The following is a 25,437-nucleotide window of genomic DNA, read 5'->3' as shown; positions in this document are numbered from 1 at the left end:
AGGACAGGGAGGCCACACACATCTGTGGCTCTGCCCACCACTAGGCAGCGGCAAAGGCCCAGAGGCCTGGCAAGGTGAGCGAACCAAGCCCACCCCGCTAGCAGGGGTGCAGCGCCGCTATCAGACGACTAGGACCCCGTCCGGTTGCTCTGAAACTAATGTCCTCGCATATCTGTACTGCTACCTCAGTACTGACCATGACTGAATTAATTATGCAATCTACTCATCCTGGCGCACGACCGTAAAATGTAACAAATATAAATCACTGAACCAAGGTGCCACAATAAACAGTAAAAAAAAATTTTTTTTCTTCCTTTCTTTGTACTTGCACTGTGTCTGATCCTGTATGTTTATGTAACGGGCCAGCTGCATGATCTCACTGGGGGGGGGGGGGGGGAGAAATGGATGTATGTAGCCATAGACACACACATGGATCACACCTAGAACCCTCTGGAACCTCCACTGCACCATCGAACCATCCAAACTGGTAACCACGACCCAACATTGTGGCAAAACGACTTGAGGGTTAACAGAGAGAGAGCCAAGCCAAAGCACAGCCAAGGTGCAAGGCTATTGGCACTTAAGTCTGAGGAGAGCCAAGCCAGAGCACATAGTGCAAGGTAATTGGTACAAAGGACTTGGGGGAGAGTGATGTTATATATGCAGACTATAGATAATCATTGTATAATTGCATAAGATGGAGACTTGTTTACCTGATGTACTGTCAATAAGGTTTACACTGTGTATATACATGCTGGCACCACTAGAGGGTGCAACTGGTGGAGACCGGGGTTTCCTGTCCTGCCCTGGTGGCAGGGGCTGTATAAAAAGGGAGCCGGCATTCAGCTGCCTCACTCTGGACTTTGGAATAAAGGACCAAGGTCACTACAGTTTGAGTATAACACATTGCCTCATGGAGTCATTCACAAGTACACGACAGACATAATATTATCCACCGCAAATTCCGGGCCATAATTTTCAAAAGTTTAGTCAGAGGGATTACATGAGTTGATCCTTTAACAGTTTATTTTAGAAACATTTATGCTCAGTAACCCAAAACTGTCTGAAGTGAAGGATATTGGTAATTGAAGTAGCCATTAACAATCCAAAATATTAATGTTTATATCAAAAAACCTAAGTTAATGTTATAATTTTACTATCTTTTTTTAATGTATTCACTAAAAATGGGCCAATTTATAACACCATCAAGTTCATTTAATAAGACACGAGCAATAATTTAGGATTTTGAACGAAATAACAGCAAGCAAAAATATATCTTGTTATTTTGAAAAAAATCACTAATAATAGTTTTAGTTTTGATTTTAGTTGCTCCAATTTAAAAAGAAAATTAATCGAGTTTAAATCATTAAAAGTCTACGACTTCATATTATTCTGAAAAGTGGCAGATTTATACTGAAAGTAACCTTTTTACTGACCTTATGGGAATTATTGGCTACAAAACCTTTCAAATAATGCAGCTGCAATTCATAGGTACATACAAATATTCAAACATATATTTGACTGGTATAATGTACATAGTAAAGCAATATTACTTTGTCAAATAAATATCTGGAAGCAAGTCTCAAGAATTATTCAAGACAGTCATGTACTGTGGCAACAGGTACATTTGCAGCTAAACATAACCCCAACTGGAGTTTCTTGGTTTATATTATCAATTTCAAACACATTGGGCTCACGTTTTGGGCCGCGCCGCCACGAGCCACGCCTGATTTCCACACTCAAAACCGCGCCTAAAACTTACCTCGGTATTCTTCCCTCCCTCAGGTCGATCCAGGCCCTCGGCGCGGCGCAGCGCAGCACAAGCTGTGGGGGGTGGAGCCAGGTCCTGACGCTGAAAACAGTGCCGGGACCTCTGCACATGTGCGCTAGAGTGTGCGCACATGTGCAGTAGCTCCAGGCGCCCGAGGCTGTGTGGGAGGGGCCCGAAGCACGCCGCCCCTAGCCCTGGCCGAATGGGCTCACTGGGGCGACGAAGATCGGACTGGACCTCCCTCCTCGAGCTCATGCTCCGGCTCCTCCACCCCCCCACTGTTCAGCTCCCGCTCCAGCTCTCTCCCGCCCCCTCCCCGTCATTCAGCTCCCACTCCGCTGGGGGCGGGCCCCACCCGAAGTCGTCGGCCTGGTTTCCTCTCGTCGGCTGGACCCATGCAGCCTCCCCCCGCCCCCTCTCCTCTCCCCCCCCTCCACGCCTCCCCTCCCTCCTGCTACTCCTCTCTTTTCTCTCTCTCTCTCTCTCTCCCCCCCTCCGCTCTCTCCTCCCCTTCCCCCCCTCCCTTTCCTCCCCTTCCCCCCCTCTGTCTCCCCTCTTCCCCTCCCTCTTCCCCTCCCAACAGAGGTGTGACTGAATTTCCATCCCATTAAGTTTTATGTCTGTATATACTTCTTGCCAACTTTCCATTTTAAATTCCTATATCCACAATTAGAGTCTGTAAGGGATAAATTGTAAGGTTGCAAATAGGGGGTCAGAATTATGCTGAAGGTAGTGAACTTATAAATTGCCTATGTATGTAACACTTGCTTATATAGGTATAGCACACTTATATGCATTAAACTATAGCTTATCCTTAGTAACACTTAAACAGCCAAAGTCAGCAGTTTTGTTTAGAAGTCCCTGAGGAAGAGATAAAGAAGCCAGTACAACCACCCTAAGCATTGGATAGACTGGGGTAGAGGGCAAAATGGAACAAAACAATGATGAGAGATGGACAGTTGCATGTACCACTCAGAGCCCGTCTGATAACAGTCAACAAATCAATGTAACTTCGCTGATAACAATAGACCTATCGTTGATTTTGTAGGAGGATAGCTCCTCTCCAAAACCTGTATAAATTATGCTTGAAAACTCTTGTATTTCAGAAGTTCCACGACTGAAACTTCCCTTGCAATTGCTCGAAATAAAAGCCGGTTGAACCTGGGATTTTGTTTGTTTACTTCCATGGTCGTTATTCAGTGGGAGCTGGGTGAGGTGTCGATTAACTATATCAGTTAGTCCACCTTGAAGGAGAGAAGCCTCCTTTGTACCCCTACATAGTCTATGTAAACCCCCCATGCTATATAATTAGACCCTCTATCCAGTGGAGGCACTAGAGTACCAACACTAAGGTCCCCGGCTACAGCCTTCTAATCGCTGTCTCCCCGCCCAGCAACCAGCCAGCCTGTCAATCTGGCCGGTTGCCGGGGGAGTAATGGAGTAAAAATATTATAATGAGGTCTTGTCATTAAATTCGGCAGGATCTACGCATTCCCGGCATTTCTGGGTTTCCTTCCCGAAAACACTTGTCCCCTTCCCGCAAATATCGGGGCCTTTGTGTCAAATGTAGTTGTCATGCCCCTTTCTTACACTATAAATTGCTTATTTCAATGTCTCATGCTGCCTTTTTTTTTTAAATACTTCCCATACAACTAAGTACTCCCTTGGTACTTTATGATGGTGTCTCAATTGGACAAATGGGAACATCAACTGTATGCCAGCATTAACTGTAAGCCACCATACATGTACACTTTAAACAAAGTACGAATAGATTTAACAGAACGAGGATACTATTTTCAGATAAGGACACTTCTAACCAATTTGTACTCTCACGGAGTGTGTTTAATTGCTAACAGCTCCTCTGTCTATTGTGGTTTGAACACGCAGCTGGTGAACAAAATGCAGGCGCAGGAAGTGGGAGTTAATCGGCTGGGAAAAGTATCATTGAGAAAGAGTAGAGACAGTGCGGCGAGATAGAGAGAGGTGCACTAGACAAAGAGACTAAAGAGGAAAACGAGAGGGAGGCGGAGAAGGAACACGAGAAGAGAGAAAAAGGGACAGCAGTGTGATTAGTTCATCAGAATGAACTGCTAAAACTTCCAATACAATTTAACTAGGAAATGTGACTTGAAGGTGATATTAGGATGTTGCCAGCTTGTGAGAGTTTTATTGTATTCTCACCGAGTGTGGTTAGCGCTATTAGCTCCTTTGTCTACTGTGGCGAATGTTACTTTTTCAAATTTGGGACCTGACATTTATGCGCAGAATGCTTCTGTGCAGTCACTCTGTTTAACTATTTACCTAGTGAATCATAGAAACATAGAAAATAGGTGCAGGAGTAGGCCATTCGGCCCTTCTAGCCTGCACCGCCATTCAATGAGTTCATGGCTGAACATGCAACTTCAGTACCCCATTCCTGCTTTCTCGCCATACCCCTTGATTCCCCTAGTAGTAAGGACTTCATCGAACTTCTTTTTGAATATATTTAGTGAATTGTCCTCAACAACTTTCTGTGGTAGAGAATTCCACAGGTTCACCACTCTCTGGGTGAGGAAGTTCCTCCTCATCTCGGTCCTAAATGGCTTACCCCTTATCCTTGGACTGTGTCCCCTGGTTCTGGACTTCCCCAACATTGGGAACATTCTTCCTGCATCTAACCTGTCTAACCCCGTCAGAATTTTAAACGTTTCTCATTCTTCTGAACTCCAGTGAATACAAGCCCAGTTGATCCAGTCTTTCTTGATAGGTCAGTCCCGCCATCCCGGGAATCAGTCTGGTGAACCTTCGCTGCACTCCCTCAATAGCAAGAATGTCCTTACTCAGGTGAGGAGACCAAAACTGTACACAATACTCCAGGTGTGGCCTCACCAAGGTCCTGTACAACTCCTCCCTGCCCCTGTACTCAAATCCCCTCGCTATGAAGGCCAACATGCCATTTGCTTTCTTAACCGCCTGCTGTACCTGCATGCCAACCTTCAATGACTGATGTACCATGACACCCAGGTCTCTTTGCACCTCCCCTTTTCCTAATCGGTCACCATTCAGATAATAGTCTGTCTCTCTGTTTTTACCACCAAAGTGGATAACCTCACATTTATCCACATTATACTTCATCTGTCATACATTTGCCCACTCACCTAACCTATCCAAGTCGCTCTGCAGCCTCATAGCATCCTCCTCGCAGCTCACACTGCCACCCAACTTAGTGTCATCCGCAAATTTGGAGATACTACATTTAATCCCCTCATCTAAATCATTAATGTACAGTGTAAACATCTGAGGCCCCAGCACAGAACCTTGCGGTACCCCACTAGTCACTGCCTGCCATTCTGAAAAGTCCCCATTTACTCCTACTCTTTGCTTCCTGTCTGACAACCAGTTCTCAATCCATGTCAGCACACTACCCCCAATCCCATGTGCTTTAACTTCGCACATTAATCTCTTGTGTGGGACCTTGTCGAAAGCTTTCTGAAAGTCCAAATATACCACATCAACTGGTTCTCCCTTGTCCACTCTACTGGAAACATCCTCAAAAAATTCCAGAAGATTTGTCAAGCATGATTTCCCTTTCACAAATCCATGCTGACTTGGACCTATCATGTCACCTCTTTCCAAATGCACTGCTATGACATCCTTAATAATTGATTCCATCATTTTACCCACTACCGATGTCAGGCTGACCGGTCTATAATTCCCTGTTATCTCTCTCCCTCCTTTTTTTTAATCTCTCTCCCTCCCTCCTTTTTTAAAATCAGAAAGGTACAAAGCAATAAAATGTATTCAAGTCACTATTAACAGTGACTGCCCAGATGTAATACACTGCTGTACAGCACAATTTCAAACAGCATAGCAGAGCACAGTAGTATTAGCTAATTATTAATTGTGCTCAAAGGAAAGTTTCAACAACTTAATAATACTCTAAAAATTTGCCTCATTGTTCTGAGAATGTGCCTATTTAGCACGTGTACCAGAACAATGGCCTTAAAGGAACAGGGTAGGTTAAACACAGCTCCATCTTAGCAGTTAAATATCACAACCATGCTCCAGAATCTACTTGTGAGCAATGCCAACAGGAGATCTAGTAGAAAAGAAGGGAAAAGCTTGCTCTTATACAGTACCTTATTGCATCTCTCGGGAGATCGCAAAGCATTTCACACACAATGGAATTTTTAGGCATTTCTGAATTTTTTCAGAACATTTTAAAAAATAACTAAATATTCTTTATGGAAAGAGGTTCTAATTATCACAAGCTTTGATTAACTCTTGGCTGATGGATTTGTGGATTACCAGGCTGGCTACCCAATGGATTAGTCTGGTAAACCACAAGCAACTATAGAGGGAAACATTTAGTAAACCCAGCCCCAAAGAGGTCTGTGTGAAAGGGTTTCGCCAGCTACTTTTGAAGGGCTGTTCAACAACTAAGGATCATACATTTTTCAGTTAGTTACACAAATATGTTTCTTGTCATGATGAGTGCTGTACAATTAAAAGGAGGGTACACAAAAAAAGAATGAAAGGTACATAAGATAAATGCTGCGGATGCTGGAATCTGAAATAAAAACAGAAAATGCTAGAAATCTCAGCGGGTCAGGCAGCATTTATGGAGAGACAAACAAGAGTTAACGTTTCAGGTCGATGACACTTCGGCTAGTTCTGACCAAGGGTCATAGACCTGAAACATTCATTCTTATTGGAGAGAAAAACAGAGTTAAGTATACCTGGAGACAGTGACTTTGTAATAAGCAAAACTAATGTAAGAGAAAACAACTTAACGCAATGATCACCTATCCTATTTACCAGAATAAGAATTTTAAATCATGTGAAACTAATTCTCAAATTGCATCCCTAAATGCATATCTTGTCCATGAAGAGATGTGCAAGCCCATAGGAAGTGTTACTTATATCACTGACGGACTCACACTTTCTTCTACTGTCCTGAAATAATCGATTTCTGAATGATGTATTTCAGAAACTGGAGGTCAACATTGTTTAATTAAAAAGTTATCAATGTTCCTACTTCTTACACTATGCACTACCTCTGCTGGAACCTGTGAAAACAACTAAAGTCAAAAACCTTCAGGGAAGGAGGAGTGCAGAATAGAGGAGAACGCTGGCAAAATATGTTCTGTAGTGTTCACTGTTCTTCTTCATGGCACATGATCGAGACTATTCATTCAGAAAATGTTTGAGCAGTTCACAAAACTGCACTGTACTTTCATTATCCCCAACAGTGTTGTAATGTAATAGGATAGATCATTTTTGTGGTAGCATTTCCTTGGTGTTCTGTGATGAATTGAATGTAATATCTCCAAGTTTGCAGATGACACTAAGCTGGGTGCCAGTGTGAGCTGTGAGGAGGATGCTAAGAGGCTGCAGGGTGACTTGGACAGGTTAGGTGAGTGGGCAAACGCTTGGCAGATGCAGTATAATGTGGATAAATGTGAGATTATCCACTTTGGGGGCAAAAACATGAAGGCAGATTATTATCTGAATATTATCTGAATGGCAGATTAGGAAAAGGGGAGGTGCAACAAGACCTGGGTGTCATGGTACTTCAGTCATTGAAGGTTGGCATGCAGGTGAAGGCGGCAAATGACATGTTGGCCTTCATAGCTAGGGGATTTGAGTATAGGAGCAGGGAGGTGTTGCTGCAGCTGTACAGGGCCTTAGTGAGGCCTCACCTGGAATATTGTGTGCCGTTTTGGTCTCCTAATCTGAGGAAGGACGTTCTTACTATTGAGGGAGTGCAGTGAAGGTTCACCAGACTGATTCCCGGGATGGCAGGACTGACATATGAGGAGAGACTGGATAGACTGGGCCTATATTCACTGGAGTTTGGAAGAATGAGAGGGGATCTCACAGAAACATATAAAATTCTGATGGGACTGGACAGGTTAGATGCAGGAAGAATGTTCCTGATGTTGGGGGAGTCCAGAACCAGGGGTCGCAGTCTAAGGATAAGGGGTAAGCCATTTACGGCCGAGATGAGGAGAAACTTCTTCACTCAGAGTTGTTAACCTGTGGAATTCTCTTCCGCACAGAGTTGTTGATGCCAGTTCATTAGATATATTCAAGAGTGAGTTGGATATGGCCCTTACGGCTAAAGGGATGAAGGGGTATGGAGAGAAAGCAGGAAAGGGGTACCGAGGTGAATTATCAGCCATGATCTTATTGAATGGTGGTGCAGGCTCAAAGGGCCGAATGGCCTACTCCTGCACCTATTTTCTATGTTTCTATGTTTGATTGTTATTGACATTAATTTGGGTAAAGGACATTCAATAACAAAGTTTTTAGTAAAATGGAAAATGTCGGTTATAAAGGGCACAGATATTAAACTCTGTAACCTTAAAGCATCACACAGTTATACACAGCTGCACTTTAGCAGCAGAATAATAAATTGTTGTTACATGCTATAATGCTCCTATCTATATAAAGCAGTGTATTCTATGACCTAAAGTGAGCAACTGTTTGGGAGATCTACTGATATTATAAATATAATTCCCCCAAAGTCAGAAAGGGTGAAATTCATCCTGGGTGGGAGTGCAAAATTGGCACTAACAACTCGGCAGCCCGTTTTACACTCCACAACAAGTCAATGAAAAAGAAAATCGGGAGGAGTGCAAAAAATCTGCCAATTCGTTACTGTCATTTTGTGCTACCGCCCACGATGAATTTTACCCCTAGAAACTGTTCAACCAGTAAACTAAAGTGAGTTGTAACTCAATGAAAACTTTCTTTTGTTTTTATTTTTCCATAAGTAAAGTATTAATGATTATATTACGGTAATTACAGATATTAATTGACCAAATGTTTTCTTGAACATCATGATTCCTAAATTGTTGAGACCTTGTAAATGTCATGTCAAGGAAAGCAATTTTCAAGGACAATTAATACAGGATAATAGTTTAATAGGTATTCAGCAATTCTGCATGATCCAGCTTGAGAGTGAAACCTTGCAGAATCTTTCCTCAAGTGATGAAATGGCTGGGTAAAGTCCCTAACAGGGTGGTATTATGTTTGTGAATCGTTTTACTCTCTATATATATTTTAGGCTTCTGTGTTTCAGACTACTTTTACAGTTGAGCCCTCACCCTCGACATTCTGAATAGTGTTTACATTGGCTAGGTAATTATGATAGCATACCCAGGATAACAAACAGTAATTTTTTTTTTTTAAAAAGATAATTTTAGCCATTGGTTCGACCCCATGTTGACACTGGAACCTCCTCACATCATTGAGAAGTGGCAGAATGACAACAACTTGTATTTATATAGCGCCTTTAACATAGTGAAACATCCCAAGGAGCTTCACAGGAGTATTATGCGATAAAAATGTGACACCGAGCCGTACAAGTAGAAATTAGCGCAGGCAACCAAAAGCTTGGTCAAAGAGGTATGTTTTAAGGAGAGTCTTGAAGGAGGAAAGAGAGGTAGACATATGGAGAGGTCTTGACAGGGAGTTCCAGAGTTTGGAGCCTAGGCAACAGAAGGCACGGCCACTAATAGTTGAGCGATTATAATCAGGGATGCTCAGGAGGGCAGAATTAGAGGAGCGCAGACATCATGGGGGGGGGGGGGGGGGGTGGGGGAGGGTTTGTGGGGCTGGAGGAGATTACAGAGATAGGGAGGGGCGAGGTCATGGAGGGATTTGAAAATAAGGATGAGAATTTTGAAATCGAGGCGCTGCCACTGTAGGTCAGCGAGTAGAGGTGATGGGTGAGCGGGACTTGGTGCGAGTTAGGACACGGGCAGCCGAGTTTTGGATCATCTCTAGTTTACGTAGGGTAGAATTTGAGAGGCCAGCCAGGAGTGTGTTGGAATAGTCAAGAGATAACAAAGCATGGATGAGGGCTTCAGCAGCGGATGAGCTGAGGCAAGGGCGGAAACGGGCGATGTTACGGAGGTGGAAGTCAGCGGTCTTAGTTCTCTAGACTAAACCATATATAAAAATTAACTTTTGCATATGTTTCTCTCGATAATAACAGTGAGTACAATCCAGAAGTGATCATTTGAACATAAAAGGGCTTTAGGTATGTGAAAGATGCTCTATCAATGCAAGTTCTTTCTTTCTTTAGTTACTCTTACCAACCATGGAAGTATCTAGACAGTTAACATTTTAAAGGAATCACTCAAAAGATTGTTGAAAGCCTATTCCTGTGCAAAAGCTCTGGATCAACACAAAGATTGAGAGGGGAACAAGCTGACAGAATAGTAATTGACATTTGGCAGAATTTAGATAATCATTCCACTCACAAAGTTGCCAGACACATACATGAACAAATTACACAACATGTTTTGATTTGAATTGTGTAGCTTGACTCCTTCCTCAAGCAAACTGCTGAATCCTCAATGCCGTGTCAAGTTAGGACATGATTTCAGAGGGCTCAAGTTTCGGCCTGAATTGCTCCTATTTTTTTGGAGCAACTAGTTTAGAATGGAGTATCTTAGAAATTGCAATATTCGACATTTAGTTTGCTCCAGTTCTAGTGAGTTAGAATAGTTCCATTTTAGAATACATTTTTTTCCCCCAAAAGGGGGCGTGTCCAGCCACTTACACCTGTTTTGCAAGTGTAGGCAGCAAAAACTTACTCCAAATTAACTTAGAATGAAGTAAGTGTAGATTTTTGTACACTCAGAAAAACCTTGCCTACACTTAGAAATCAGGCGTCGGGAATGAGAGATGTGGGGGAGGGGGGGGGGAGAAGAGGGGGGTTTACAAACACTTCTCTTTTACAAATAAAGAGCCATCATCAATAATAAATTATAAATAAATAAATCAATCAAAAAAAATGTTTTTTCTTAAATTAAAAATCACTCAATAAATAATACATTATTTCTACTCACCTACTGCAGCACCAGGGAGAAGAGAGAGGGAGAGGGAGAAGAGATGGGGGGGGGGGGAAGGGAGGGAGAAGAGATGGGGGGGGGGGGAGGGAGAAGGAGAAGAGATGGGGGGGGAGGGGGAGAAGGAGAAGAGATGGGGGGGGAGGGGGAGAAGGAGAAGAGATGGGGGGGGAGGGGGAGAAGGAGAAGAGATGGGGGGGGAGAAGAGATGGGGGGGGGAGGGGGAGGGAGAAGAGATGGGGGGGAGGGGGAGGGAGAAGAGATGGGGGGGGGGAGGGAGAAGAGATGGGTGGGGGAGGGGGAGGGAGAAGAGATGGGGGGGCAGGGGGAGGGAGAGGAGATGGGGGGGAGGGGGAGGGAGAAGAGATGGGGGGGGAGGGGGAGGGAGAAGAGATGGGGGGGGAGGGGGAGGGAGAAGAGATGGGGGGGGAGGGGGAGGGAGAAGAGATGGGGGGGGAGGGGGAGGGAGAAGAGATGGGGGGGGAGGGGGGGGAGAAGAGGGGGGTTTACAAACACTTCTCTTTTACAAATAAAGAGCCATCATCAATAATAAATTATAAATAAATAAATCAATCAAAAAAATTTTTTTTTCTTAAATTAAAAATCACTCAATAAATAATACATTATTTCTACTCACCTACTGCAGCACCAGGGAGAAGAGAGAGGGAGAGGGAGAAGAGATGGGGGGGGGGAAGGGAGGGAGAAGAGATGGGGGGGGGGAGGGAGAAGGAGAAGAGATTGGGGGGGAGGGGGAGAAGGAGAAGAGATGGGGGGGGAGGGGGAGAAGGAGAAGAGATGGGGGGGGGGAGGGGGGGGAGAAGAGATGGGGGGGGGGAGGGGGAGGGAGAAGAGATGGGGGGGGAGGGGGAGGGAGAAGAGATGGGGGGGAGGGGGAGGGAGAAGAGATGGGGGGGGGGAGGGAGAAGAGATGGGTGGGGGAGGGGGAGGGAGAAGAGATGGGGGGGCAGGGGGAGGGAGAAGAGATGGGGGGGGAGGGGGAGGGAGAAGAGATGGGGGGGAAGGGGGAGGGAGAAGAGATGGGGGGGAAGGGGGAGGGAGAAGAGATGGGGGGGAAGGGGGAGGGAGAAGAGATGGGGGGGGAGGGGGAGGGAGAAGAGATGGGGGGGAGGGGGAGGGAGAAGAGATGGGGGGGAGGGCGAGGGAGAAGAGATAGGGGGGGAGGGGGAGGGAGAAGAGATGGGGGGGCAAGGGGGAGGGAGAAGAGATGGGGGGGGGGGAAGGGGAGGGAGAAGATGAATGGGGAGGGGGGGGATGAGGGAGAAGCAGATGAAGTGGGGGGGCGGGCGGGAGAAGACGACGATGAAGCCGGCCCCGGCGAGAAGTTCGGGCAGTGCCCGCACACAGCCGATTCCGGGCCGGCGACGCAGATGATCTTCGGGCGGGCCCCGCCGTCGCCGACGAAGCCGGGCCCCGCTGAGGACTTCGGGCGGCGCCCGCCCCCAGCAAGAGGCTGCAGGCCCCGCCGCTGACAACGCCGGCTCCAAAGAGGACTTCGGGGGACTACGGGCGGGCCCCACCGCCGAGCTCCCAGGTGGACTTCGGGTGGGGCCGCCCCCAGCGAGAGGCCAGGCGGGCGGTCTCCGCCGCTTAGGTAAGATGCGCAGGCCACTCGGCCCGGGATAGGGTCGTCGCCCCGGAGACAGGACGCGCTGGGAGGGCCGGGAGCTACTGCGCACGCTCGCAGCCTCCACTGTGCATGCGTGCAGCTGCCGGAACTGTTTTTGGCGCTGTAGCTCCACCCCCAGCAGCTCCTACTGCGCTGCGCCGAGGTGGAAATGGGCCTAAGCTATCGGAGAATCGCGAGGTAAGTATTCGGCACAATTTTTGTTCTATAAATTAGGCGGGCCTCTCCGACGTGTGCCATTCTAGCAGGCGTCCGAAACTTGAGCCCAGAGAGTGTAACTAGTTTTTAATCCCTTGTGTGCAGTGATTAAATAAATGGAGCCAATAACAAGCTAAAACTAGATAGAAGTGCTTCATTTTTGGTCACATGCATAATCTGAGCAGAGAACAGGATTGTTGGGCCAAATTGCCTCATCTCCTTACGCTGTTTTTTTAACTTTTATTTGTTATCCAGTGACATTTTGCTCCAGTTTCAAATTTCCAGGAATAATGCAGTATTTCAGAGTATTTTTTTAAATGGTGATATCCTAATGCAAACCACTAAAAACAAATTAGTTGGACAGTTAATTTGAGAAATGTCAGCGACCAAATGGCTTATTGCTCTTCCCAGATATTGAGCATGTAAAATATATAATTTAAAGAAAATATCTGATTTAACAAATTCCTCAGTGTACATGACAGGAACGAAGTGTAGAACAGTTACTATCCTTGACTCAATTGGAGTGCTACCAGACTTCCCATTATTTCAATGAGATACTGAGAACATCACTGCAAAAAAAGTTAAATATCACTCACCCTACACATGGGTTGTTCTGATATTTGGGTCCGGTGTATGAAAATGGTGATGTTGGCTTGTCAACAAATGTTCCAAAGCCCAGGCGAAAGTTGCTGGTGAGCTTTGCCATCTCTCGTGACAGTGTTGTACCCAGCACACGGATGTTGTCCAAGTCATCTTTCATGGAGAGGGAAAGGTCCATAAGATAGTACAAATCCACAGGATAATCATCCACCTGCCGAACCTGCATATGAAATGTGGTCTTGTGGTCTGTACAGAAATACACCAATAGACAATTTATTAATGCAGTAGTAGCTAAAAACAGACTAAAATATTACCAGATACCCCAGATTTTTCTACAATGTTTGAATCTGCTATCAGCAAAGATGGACCTTTTTACAGATGCCTTAGTTTAAACTGTCAGTACACAGGGTTAATGGGCACTCAGTATTAAAAGGTCACCCTAGAAAAGCTCTTGGACTAGAATTAGCTACCTTTTCCACAGATACATACAAAAAATGTATTCCTGCAGACACAAAATTGTTGAAAGCATTGATGATAAACAGAACAGTTTAAAATAAATTTTAAAGAGGTAATTAACTGGAGCGGGCCTGTACACGTCTTTGGAGATCTGACTGCAGACACTGAACAGAGAAATCTGCTCTGCCAAAACTACAGATTCTGAGAAGCAGAAGCAGCTTTAATCTTGCATTCTATGTAAATGTGTTGCACGAAATCTCTTAAGATTGTGGTTTCAACTTGTACATTTTATAGATACATATGTATTAGTAAACATGCTTTGATTCCATACATGTCTCGGATTTTTTTTTTTAAACTTCCAGCAGTAACTGCTGGATTTTTACATATATTTGACAAAAGTTATTTCCTGGTTAAAACAATAGCTCCTGTATTACCAGCACTGGAGGTCCGAGACCTTTAACCCACATGATGGGCTCAGCTCAATCTAGCGCACAAGTCATAAAAATATTTAAAGTAGGGCCCCTCCCCATAATAAGGTCTGAATGGCCAACAGCCTTTAATTTCTCTATTTTATCATGGGGCTTAGGTCTCATTCAACATTCCCAAAAATGTACTTTCTAATATGAGTAGCTGGAAGGGGGCTAGATGAGGACTGGTTGATTTTCACATTCCCTTAAAAGATATATTGAACTCAATTATACTTCCCCATTGCCATTCAGGTTGACATTCATTACTTTAGCCAGGCCAGCAGATCAGACCTGGGACTTTCCTGGTCTATATGGCCAAGTACAACCAAATGGTCCATTTGCCCATTGACGCACACAGCCAGAAATGATAGACAAACCATGAAAAACCTTTTGGTTGATAAAATGCAATATCTACATTGTGCAGACCGAACCTCCAAATCCAGGTATTCAGGCATCAGAACCAAGTCGTTACCTGGTCTTAGATTGAGAACAATCTTTTGAGGCGTTAGTTGAATGACATCCGATTGTGATGATCCTGATCCCTTATTGCTCAATGGGAAGTTTCTGTCTATCAGTATATTGCTATGAGGACTCTCTATTAACTGATCTTTGCATCCTCTTTTAATCAAACTTTCCCTAAAGTCACATCTTGAAGAGATGCTTCCCTTGTAGCCAAATTCCTTAAAAGATAAAAAATTGAAAAGAAAAGAAAAATACTAAATTAATCACAATACAGATACCAAGGCAGATACAAATTGCTCTGTAAAGAAAATATGAGTTACAAGAAACAATTTAATCATTCTTCTTGTTTAACCATTTCAGGACTATTACAGCTTTTCTAATAGATTTCTTTTTGCATCATATCCCCTTCACATGCACTTTTCAAAATGCTTTTAGCTCTTTCAAAGACACGTTAGCCATTCTAGTAGAAATCCTTGCTTCAACATTTTAGGAAGCATAGAATTACAGTAGTGATAAAATAAAACCAATTGCTGTTTCACAGACGCGCTTATGAACCTCATGCTATTATTCAAGGTAGTCTTTCAGCCTACTGAACTTTCCTGCATGCGTGAAGCAGTGTGATATAACAACTTAGATTTATATAACGCATTTAAAGTAGAAAAACACCCCAAAGCACTTAAGAGCGGTATCAATAAAAATATTTTTGACACCGAGCCACAAAGGAGATAAGCGGGACAGATGACCAAAAGCTTGTTCAAAGAGGTAGGTTTTAAGTAGCATCTTAAAAGGAGAAGAGAGAGGTAGAGAGGTGAAGAGGTTCAGGGAGGGAATTCCAGATCTGGGTCCAAGGTAGCTGAAAGCACAGCCACCAATGGTGGAGCAATTAAAATTGGGGATGCGCAAGAGGCTAGAATTGGAGGAGTGCAGAGATGTCAAAGGCTTGTAAGGCTGGAGGTTACAGAGGTAGGGCGGGGTGAGGCTCTGGAGGGATTTGAAAACATGAGGATTTTAAAATTGATTTATTTTCAAACTAGGAGCCAGTGTAGGTCAGCAAGCACAGGGGTGATGTGTGAACGAGACTTGGGGTGAGTTAAGACATGGGCAGCAGAGTTTTGGATGAGCAGAAGTTTAGGTAGGGTGGAAATTAATGTGCAAAGTTAAAGCACATGGGATTGGGAGTAGTGTGCTGACATGGATTGAGAACTGGTTGTCAGACAGGAAGCAAAGAGTAGGAGTAAATGGGGACTTTTCAGAATGGCAGGCAGTGACTAGTGGGGTACCGCAAGGTTCTGTGCTGGGGCCCCAGCTGTTTACACTGTACATTAATGATTTAGACGAGGGGATTAAATGTAGTATCTCCAAATTTGCGGATGACACTAAGTTGGGTGGCAGTGTGAGCTGCGAGGAGGATGCTATGAGGCTGCAGAGCGACTTGGATAGGTTAGGTGAGTGGGCAAATGCATGGCAGATGAAGTATAATGTGGATAAATGTGAGGTTATCCACTTTAGTGGTAAAAACAGAGAGACAGACTATTATCTGAATGGTGACAGATTAGGAAAAGGGGAGATGCAACGAGACCTGGGTGTCATGGTACATCAGTCATTGAAGGTTGGCATGCAGGTACAGCAGGCGGTTAAGAAAGCAAATGGCATGTTGGCCTTCATAGCGAGGGGATTTGAGTACAGGGGCAGGGAGGTGTTGCTACAGTTGTACAGGGCCTTGGTGAGGCCACACCTGGAGTATTGTGTAGAGTTTTGGTCTCCTAACCTGAGGAAGGACATTCTTGCTATTGAGGGAGTGCAGCGAAGGTTCACCAGACTGATTCCCGGGATGGCGGGACTGACCTATCAAGAAAGACTGGATCAACTGACTTGTATTCACTGGAGTTCAGAAGCATGAGAGGGGACCTCATAGAAACGTTTAAAATTCTGATGAGTTTAGACAGGTTAGATGCAGGAAGAATGTTCCCAATGTTGGGGAAGTCCAGAACCAGGGGTCATAGTCTAAGGATAAGGGGTAAGCCATTTAGGACCGAGATGAGAGAGAAACTTCTTCACCCAGAGAGTGGTGAACCTGTGGAATTCTCTACCACAGAAAGTTGTTGAGGCCAATTCATTAAATATATTCAAAAAGGAGTTAGATGTAGTCCTTACTACTAGGGGGATCAAGGGGTATGGCGAGAAAGCAGGAATGGGGTACTGAAGTTGCATGTTCAGCCATGAACTCATTGAATGGCGGTGCAGGCTAGAAGTGCCGAATGGCCTACTCCTGCACCTATTTTCTATGTTTCTATGAAAATGGCAGGCCAGCCAGGAGAGCACGGGAATAGTTAAGTCTAGAGGTAACAAAAGCATGGATGAGGGTTTCAGCAGCAGATGAGCTGAGGCAGAGTCAGAGTTAGGCGATGTTACCGAGGTGGAAGTCTTGGTGATGGAACAAGAAGGAAGGACTTCAGTTGATGGAAGTATGGTGTGCAGGGGCGGGATATAAAAACTGAGTTGTAGCTGTACAAGAATGTGTCAAGCATAGAGAGTTATAGAAACTGGCACAGTGGATCAGAGTAGCATGACAAATACATGATTAATGAAACAACCATTGTTTTTGCACCTCATCAGTGGGAGTGGATTCTTTGCAGATTAGCTACTGCAATCAACTGCAGCACTATGGCACATGTGGGTGTAAGTTTAAGGAAATCTGAAAAGACCTATCACACGGTAGTACCTATCTGTCTATGCTATTCTCTCCCTCTCACAAAATACTATCAATTGTAATAAATGGCATCTGTGAAATTAGTTTCACTGTTTCCCAAAATATTCTGGGCTTGATTCCACCCGGTTTCAATTGTAGGCAAGAACACTGTAAATAATTCCATAATAAATAACTATTTAAAAAGTGATGCCAATATAACAGAGGGTGGAAGCTACTACTTATTACCATAACATCAAAATGATCACTGTTGTTATATTTATCACCCCATTCACTTATTTTTGTGGAATATGATATATATTGCATTTTTCAAAAAGTTTTGACCACAGAAATGTTGTGGTTTGTTTTTCAATGTGGCAGACATGAACACTTTAAATGTCACGACCACAGTTAGAATGTTTGCATAACTGTAATCATGAAAACCATGAGTGTTTTTTTTATTGTTCATTGTAATGTTGCCTATTTATGGGAACTGGATTGCATTAGTCGATGCTTCTTCTTTACCTCTGGACCAGGGTTCAAACCCAGCTCAGACAGATGGGATAAAAGTTTTGCTTGACAACAACCATTATAGATCCCTAGAGAAATTAACCCCATATACTTTCCACCACCAAATGGCCTTTTTGCAGCAATGCAAAATTGCTTGCCTCCACTTTTACTTCACCCCAACTGCCAGAACCCCCATCCACACTCCCGTCAACTCCAGAATGGACTTCAACATTAAACTTGTAAGTCTCCCAGGCCCCACCCTACAAACTCCAACTCATTCAAAACTTTCCCCACCCTATCTACTCCTCTTCTTGGCAACCCTCACTGTTTCGCTATCCCCCGTAGTGGCCCCAACCTGCGAGACACCATCAGCAGCAGGTCGGGGCCATAAAAGGAGCGACGGCCATGGGCAGCGTGGTGGCGTACCACTGCAAGGTACAGCGCGAGCTGGTGCAGGAGGGCGAAAGCAGCGAAGAGGAAGGGACGTCGTCAAGGTCCAGCTCGGTGATTGGGGCCCAAGAGAGGCTTGAGTTCAGGGCCAGAAGAGGCGAAGGCCCAGGGGCAGCAAGGGTCAGCCCACACTGTGATATGTGTGCGCACTAGGTCCGTGCAGCAAGGCTGGTCTCCAGTCGTTTTGGTAAATCCTTGCCACTGGACCAAGACCTGGCTCGGTCAAGCCCGTGTGGTGGCTGGTGTGCAATGGCCACTACACGTTAAAAAAAATCCATGCACAGGCTTCTTACACCCTTCAATATGTTGTTCAGGACCTGGAATATTGGGTCCTTCATTGAAACACCTGTGAACTCATCCTTTTTTGGCGTGGAAGCAAGTCATCCTCATTTCGAGAGACTGCCTATGATGATGATGATGTTATCCCCCATTGCATTGATTTCAAAATTTCCATCCTCATTACAAATTCCTCCATGATCTTGTGCCACCTAACCTCTGCAACCTCTTTTATTCCTATATTTGGTGCAGAAATTCCTACAGGCATAAGCCTCTGACCTGAAAAAAATCTCCAAACTTACCTGTTGGTCCGGGAGATTCGACAACTTGCAGTTCTGGGCCTCTACGCGTAGGCATGCATACAAGCTCATGTATCTCAGGAGTGCAGGCATTTCACAAGTTGTCCCTGGGATCATGTGGGCCGGCCCAACCAAAGTAGGGGTATTCCCATTCAAACTTGTGGGGAGTTCCGTATATACAATATTTAATATTTTTAAAGGGTCTAAACATAAATTTACCTATTTAACAGGTTTTTAAAATGTTTTTACATGGCCTTTTTCGATCTTACAAAGACCTTTGACACTGTCGATCATGAGGGCTTATGGAGCATCCTCCTCCGTTTTGGATGCCCCCGAAAGTTTGTCAACATCCTTCGCCTGCTCCACGATGACATGCAAACCGTGATCCTTACCGGCGGATGCATTACAGACCCATTCCACGTCTGGACCGGGGTCAAACAGGGCTGAGTCATCGCTCCAAACCTCTTCTCAATCTTCCTTGCTGCCATGCTCCACCTCACAATCAACAAGCTCCCTGCTGGAGTGTAACTAATCTACAGAACTAGTGGGAAGCTGTTTAACCTACACCGCCCCCAGGCTAGGTCCAAGATCACCCAAACCTCTGTCGTTGAACTGCAGTATGTGGACGACGCCTGCGTCTGCGCACACTCTGAGGCTATACTCCAGCATATAGTCGATGTATTCACCGAGGCATATGAAAGCATGGGCTTTACGCTTAACATCTGTAAGACAAAGGTCCTCCGCCAGCCTGTCCTCACCGCACAGCACTGCCCCCCAGTCATCAAGATTCACGGCGCAGCCCTCGATAACGTGGACCATTTCCCATACCTCATGAGCCTCTTGTCAACAAAGGCAGACATTGATGCAGAGATTCAACACCGCCTCCAGTGCGCCAGTGCAGCCTTCGGCTGCCTGAGGAAAAGAATGTTTGAAGACCAGGCCCTCAAACCTACCACCAAGCTCATGGTCTACAGGACTGTAGTAATACCCGCCCTCCGTTATGGATCTGAGGCATGGACGATGTACAGAAGACACATCAAGTCGCTGGAGATATATCACCAACGATGTCTCCACAAGATCGTCCAAATCCCCTGGGAGGGCAGACGCACCAACATCAGTGTCCTCGCCCAGGCTAACATCCCCAGCATTGAAGCACTAACCACACTCGATCAGCTTCGCTGGGCAGGCCACTTAGTCCGCATGCCAGACGCGAGACTCCCTAAGCAACTGCTCTACGCGAAGCTCCTTCATGGCAAATGAACCAAAGGTGGACAGCGGAAATGTTACAAGGACACCCTTAAAGCCTCCCTGAAGTGCGACATCACCACTGACACCTGGGAGACCCTCGCTGAAGACCGCCCTAGGTGGAGAAAATGCATCCGGGAGAGCATTGAGCTCTTCGAATCTCAACGCTGGCAGCGTGAAGAAGTCAGGCGCAGGCAGCGGAAAGAGCGTGCGTCAAATCAGTCCCACCGCCCCCTCTTTCTCCAGACGAATCTCTGTCCCACCTGTGACAGGGTCTGTGGCTCTTGTGTTGGTCTGTTCAGCCACCAAAGAACTCACTTTCGGAGTGGAAGCAAGTCTTCCTCGATTGCAAGGGACTGCCTATGATGATGATATGAAATGTTTAAATATTATTGAAAAAAATTTTTAAGCAGGGCTTACGCCTGCTTTTATCAGGTGTAAGAATTTCACCGGCATTCGCTGGGCAGAATTTGGGCAAATAGCCCAACTCTCTGCCTAGAGGCCCTTTTCTTCCAGATGCATGTGATCTATCAAGAGTTTAAGACAGCTGAATCCAAATTAGAATTAATCTTAGCATAAATGGTACATCCAACTCTTCTAAACTCAGAATGAACTACTTGTCTAATCCCACAGTGGAAAATGGCATTTATCTCCCAAATCATATCATATGAAATCTTAAAATACTATAATGTATGCACAATTAATACCTATAGGTAATTCAAATTATATGTAAAAATCTAGTTAACTACCCTTTCACAACTGTCATGGAACAATAAAAATAAATATTCAATCGGTGTCTGTTAAACCTATAGACATACATAAATAAACACACAGACAATACACAAGAACAAATAGCTGGCCGTGAGGTTTAGACTATGTTTCAAATTTGAAACTCTCCTTTTAGTCATAAACCACAAAAATATTGCTTCTGTGGTTTGCAGAATCCTCAAATTATCTTGATTGAATTACAGCCTTTATAACTCACTGCCAGCTATCGATAATCCTTGATTTACTCTCAAACGTTTTAAATATGGCCTGCTCCCTGATTGTAGCCCTCAGCTAAAGAACCCTTGCTTGGCTTCTTTCAAAGGTTTAAAAGGTCAAGCCTATTTCAACCATCAAGCGTAAACTGGGAAAAAAATATTCCTAGTATTGACCTCATCTCTCATCTTGGGAAGAACAAAACCACAGACAGACATAATTCCTCCAAAGTGGTGATTCAGATTTGTTTTCATTTCAATGCTTCTTTATGAGTATCTCATCTATAAGAATATTGTGTGGTACAAAAAAGATCAATAATTGATTGAACATCATTGTTTCTTCCAAAATAAAATCTGGAGATCAAGGTCCATGTAGCTTTGATTAAAGTTCTCTGTTATTAAGTGGTTACGAGAGCCCCTCCAAAAATCAGATTGCTTGATGCAGATCCAGAAATTCATTTGTAAAAAAATCGATGTATTGTCCACAACAATCTGATGGTAAAGTAGCATCTTGCAAATAATAACCATAATTTGATATTAAGTTTGATGGGGAGTGGGGAGAATCACAAACAAAAAGTGTTAAATTGAAATAAGGTAAACTTTGAAAGGACAAAAAGAAATAAACTGACCACAGTAAACTGGGCTGAATTGTTAATGGGTAAATCTACAGAGAAATAGTGGGAAGTATTTAAAGAAGTACATAACCCTAAAAAACAAGGGCTCTAATGAGGTAAGATAGAGTATTATGGTAAAAGGTCTTACACAAATGCAAGGAAAAGTGGAAATCGAGCAGAATCAGAGAGCTATAAAAAGTAACAAAGGGATACAAAAAAAGTAATGAGAGGTGCAAAAAGAAATATTTTAAAACTTGCGAGGGATATTAAAGCTGATATGGAGATGGAAGGAACTGGTCTTGGTGATGGAGCGGATATGTGGCCAGAAGCTCATCTCGGGGTCAAATACAATACTAAGTTTGTGAACAGTCTGGTTCAGCCTCAGACAGACAGTTGCCAGGGAGAGGGATGGAGTTGGTATTAGGGAATGAAGTTTGTGGCGAGGACCGAAGACAACCAGCATTTTACATAAGATGCTGCATAAGTACGCTCTGCAGCTTCACAGTAACAAATTCAGGAAAATCCTCCCTGCCCTGTCATCCACAAGGAAGTTTGGACACAAGAGCCGAATTCAGTGGTCAGTTTCATAGCCAGCCCACGAGTTGAGAACTGGTTGTTTCTTCATAGGTTTGTCAATAATGTCCTCCCCTGGGAGGACACGTGCATCAACAGCAGTGTCTTCGCCCAGGCTAACATCCCAGCACTGAAGCACTGACCACACTCGATCAGCTTCGCTGGGCAGGCCACATAGTCAGTCAGTCAAGAGGCTCCCTAAGCAATTTCTCTATGTGGAGCTCCTTCACGGCAAACGAGCCAAAGGTGGGCAGCGTTACAAGGACACCCTCAAAGCCTCCTTGGTAAAGTGCGACATCGCCACGGACACCTGGGAATCCCTGGCTGAAGACCCCCCCCTAGGTGGAGAAAGTGCATCCGGGAGGGCGTTGAGCTCTTCGAATCTCAATGCCGCGAGTGTGAAGAGGTCAGGCGCAGGCAGCGGAAGGTGCGTGCGGAAAATCAGTCCCACCCCTATCCCCTTGTCTCCCAACGAATGTTTGTCCCACCTGTGACAGGGTCTGTGATTCTCATATTGGACTGTTCAGCCACCAAAGGACTCACTTTAGGAGTGGAAGCAAGTCTTCCTCGATTCCGAGGGACTGCCTATGGTGATGATGCTGATGATGATAACAATACTGCACTTATAATATCACATATGAAAAGCCTGAAAATATTATGTCCACATATTCATTTTGTGATATTATTGAAGGCATACATATTTGAAATTACCTGTTAAGGAGATGTAATGTGGCTTGTGAGGATATATGTGGCTGCAATCTATATAATAGATATGTGGGGTCAAGATCAAATGTAATATTTGAATGAAGTGGGAATACTTGGACTAGGACATTGAGATTTAATGCAGTTCCCATTTGAAAGTCATACATTCTGTCTTTATTCTACTTCCATTATAAATTCTCTTGTCCGTATTTATAACGAAAACTGCCTATGGAAACTCATCTGTTGCAATTACATCCTCCTGCCAGTGGTGATACTGCAGTGCCTCCACTGGGAGAAAAGTGTGGTTACAGCATGCCAAATTTGCACTGGCAGTTCCCATTATAATGGGAAAAGTTCTCAGGAAGTGCCTACAGATTTGTTTTATATTATATTCCCCTTGCCAGGCTGAGCATTACACACTGACCGAGTTCTGTTAGCATAATTACTTATTATTGGTTCTCTCTGACTACTGACCTGTACATATCCTCTGAGTGTCTATTTTTTGTTGTTGTGTTCCCCTTTTCCCAAGTGCTGGGGCCATTGTTGTAAACCTGAATTAACAGCGAAGCAGCCAAAGGGATCACTGGGATACCCTTAAGAGTTAATCTTAACATTCCATTCAGTAGTGAAAATGGAGGATACAAAATAAAACCTCGCGTAAATTGATAGTTTTAAGATTTTTTTTTAACTCTAAAAAGTTTGCTGAGTAGCCTACCTCTTTAACACACCAGCCACAGTCAGGGTGAATAAGCAAACACTCTTTGCAGGAAGTAGCACGTCCACTTGTGCAAATATTGAGACCTTGGACACAAATAGAGAAATGTGTCACTTTTTCTACGCGTTAACCATCGATTAAAAAGGCGTAAATCGTCTGCTTGCCACACCTTCAGCGCGTTATGTTCGTGCTGGGAGACTCAGCAAAGTCAATGGTCATAGCAAGGTTTATTCCACAAATACGAAGCATCACCAACAATACACAACGCAGGGGCCCCTGGCATCAGCAGTGTTTACTATCAACCACACACTTCAAACTTCGCGCAGAGTAACTTACCGCTAACATTTTGCACGAATAAATAAAAAACTGGATGAAGTAAAAGCAAATAATTTAAGATCCTCTTCTTGGACATGGCTTTCTGCATTTCTGTTGACCGTAAGTATTCAAAACATGTCCTTTTTTTTCCCACCCCCCCCCCAGCGCCGCAGCCGCCGATCAAAAGCACTCGGAAGTTTGGCTGCAACAATCACAGTCGGGCTTTGAGCTCAAGCATTTCGAGACGCTGCGTCTCCCGAACCTTTCTGCACCACCGCACTCCGGAAAACTCATCCTGCCACCGGCCCGGGCCGGAGAGTGCCGATCACTGCCCGCTGTCCGGCTCTCAGCGCCGGCGGCCACAGAGCGACCACCAAGTTGGCATCGGCTCCTGCCTTTCCCGCCTCACTTCCCCGCCCCGAACTATCAGCTCGCTTCCCACCGAAGCTCGGCGCAGCACCCTTTGCACGCTGCTCAGCGCCCCGGACTGCTGTGCAGGGAGCAGAACAGAACGCCACTGTGTCCACCTCGAGTCTCCAGCCCCTGGGCTCGAGCCGCACACACCAGCGCTCGTCCCCGCCCCCTTCACCGCGCTGTCCAATCGCGGCTCAGCCTGCCCAGCTCCGGCCCAATCAGCGCGGCCCTTCGAGTTAACCCTCCGAGCTCCGCAGCTCAACTCCCCCTGAAGTCGGAGGCTCGGCTCGAGCAGACTCTCCCAAGCTTTGTGGCTCCAAGTGCCAGTGCACGCAGAGCGCTCGACAAATTCGTTCAATACATAAAATATCCGTCGTATGCCAATGTTGGCTTGAGACTTAATAAAAAGCAATAGATGTCATAGAAACATAGAAACATAGAAAATAGGTGCAGGAGCAGGCCATTCAGCCCTTCTAGCCTGCACCGCCATTCAATGAGTTCATGGCTGAACATGAAACTTCAGTACCCCCTTCCTGCTTTCTCGCCATACCCCTTGATCCCCCGAGTAGTAAGGACTTCATCCAACTCCCTTTTGAACATATTTAGTGAACCGGCCCCAACCACTTTCTGTGGCAGAGAATTTCACAGGCTCACCACTCTCTGGATGAAGAAGTCTCTCCTCATCATCACCTAAATGGCTTACCCCTTATCCTTAGACTGTGACCCCTGGTTCTGGACTTCCCCAACATTGGGAACATTCTTCCTGCATCTAACCTGTCTAAACCCATCAGAATTTTAAACGTTTCTATGAGGTCCCCTCTCATGCTTCTGAACTCCAGTGAATACAAGCCCAGTTGATCCAGTCTTTCTTGATAGGTCAGTCCCACCATCCCGGGAATCAGTCTGGTGAATCTTCGCTGCACTCCCTCAATAGCAAGAATGTCCTTCTCAAGTTAGGAGACCAAAATTGTACACAATACTCCAGGTGTGGCCTCACCAAGGCCCTGTATAACTGTAGCAACACCTCCCTGCCCCTGTACTCAAATCCCCTCGCTATGAAGGCCAACATGCCATTTGCTTTCTTAACCGCCTGCTGTACCTTCAATGACTGATGTACCATGACACCCAGGTCTCGTTGCACCTTCCCTTTTCCTAATCTGTCACCATTCAGATAATAGTCTGTCTCTCTGTTTTTACCACCAAAGAAATGGCAGAC

The 25,437-nt window shown here is 44.9% G+C and overlaps 1 protein-coding gene across 1 annotated transcript in view; it reads right to left on the bottom strand.

The window, feature by feature from the left end:
• itgb5 (integrin, beta 5) overlaps positions 1–24,349 on the bottom strand; it is a 188,928-nt gene extending 164,579 nt beyond the window's left edge. Inside the window, exons 1-4 of the mRNA XM_070875500.1 lie at positions 23,829–24,349; positions 23,493–23,578; positions 14,453–14,660; positions 13,054–13,303 (exon numbers count right to left, since the gene is read on the bottom strand). Coding sequence (XP_070731601.1) covers positions 13,054–13,303; positions 14,453–14,660; positions 23,493–23,578; positions 23,829–23,916 — 632 coding nt within the window. The 5' untranslated portion in view covers positions 23,917–24,349. The remainder of the gene's footprint in view (positions 1–13,053; positions 13,304–14,452; positions 14,661–23,492; positions 23,579–23,828) is intronic.
• Positions 24,350–25,437: the final 1,088 nt, after the last annotated feature.

The sequence above is a fragment of the Pristiophorus japonicus genome, chromosome 3, assembly GCF_044704955.1.
Source record: "Pristiophorus japonicus isolate sPriJap1 chromosome 3, sPriJap1.hap1, whole genome shotgun sequence".
NCBI classification, from domain to species: domain Eukaryota; kingdom Metazoa; phylum Chordata; class Chondrichthyes; family Pristiophoridae; genus Pristiophorus; species Pristiophorus japonicus.
This window is presented reverse-complemented; position numbering and strand designations above follow the sequence as displayed.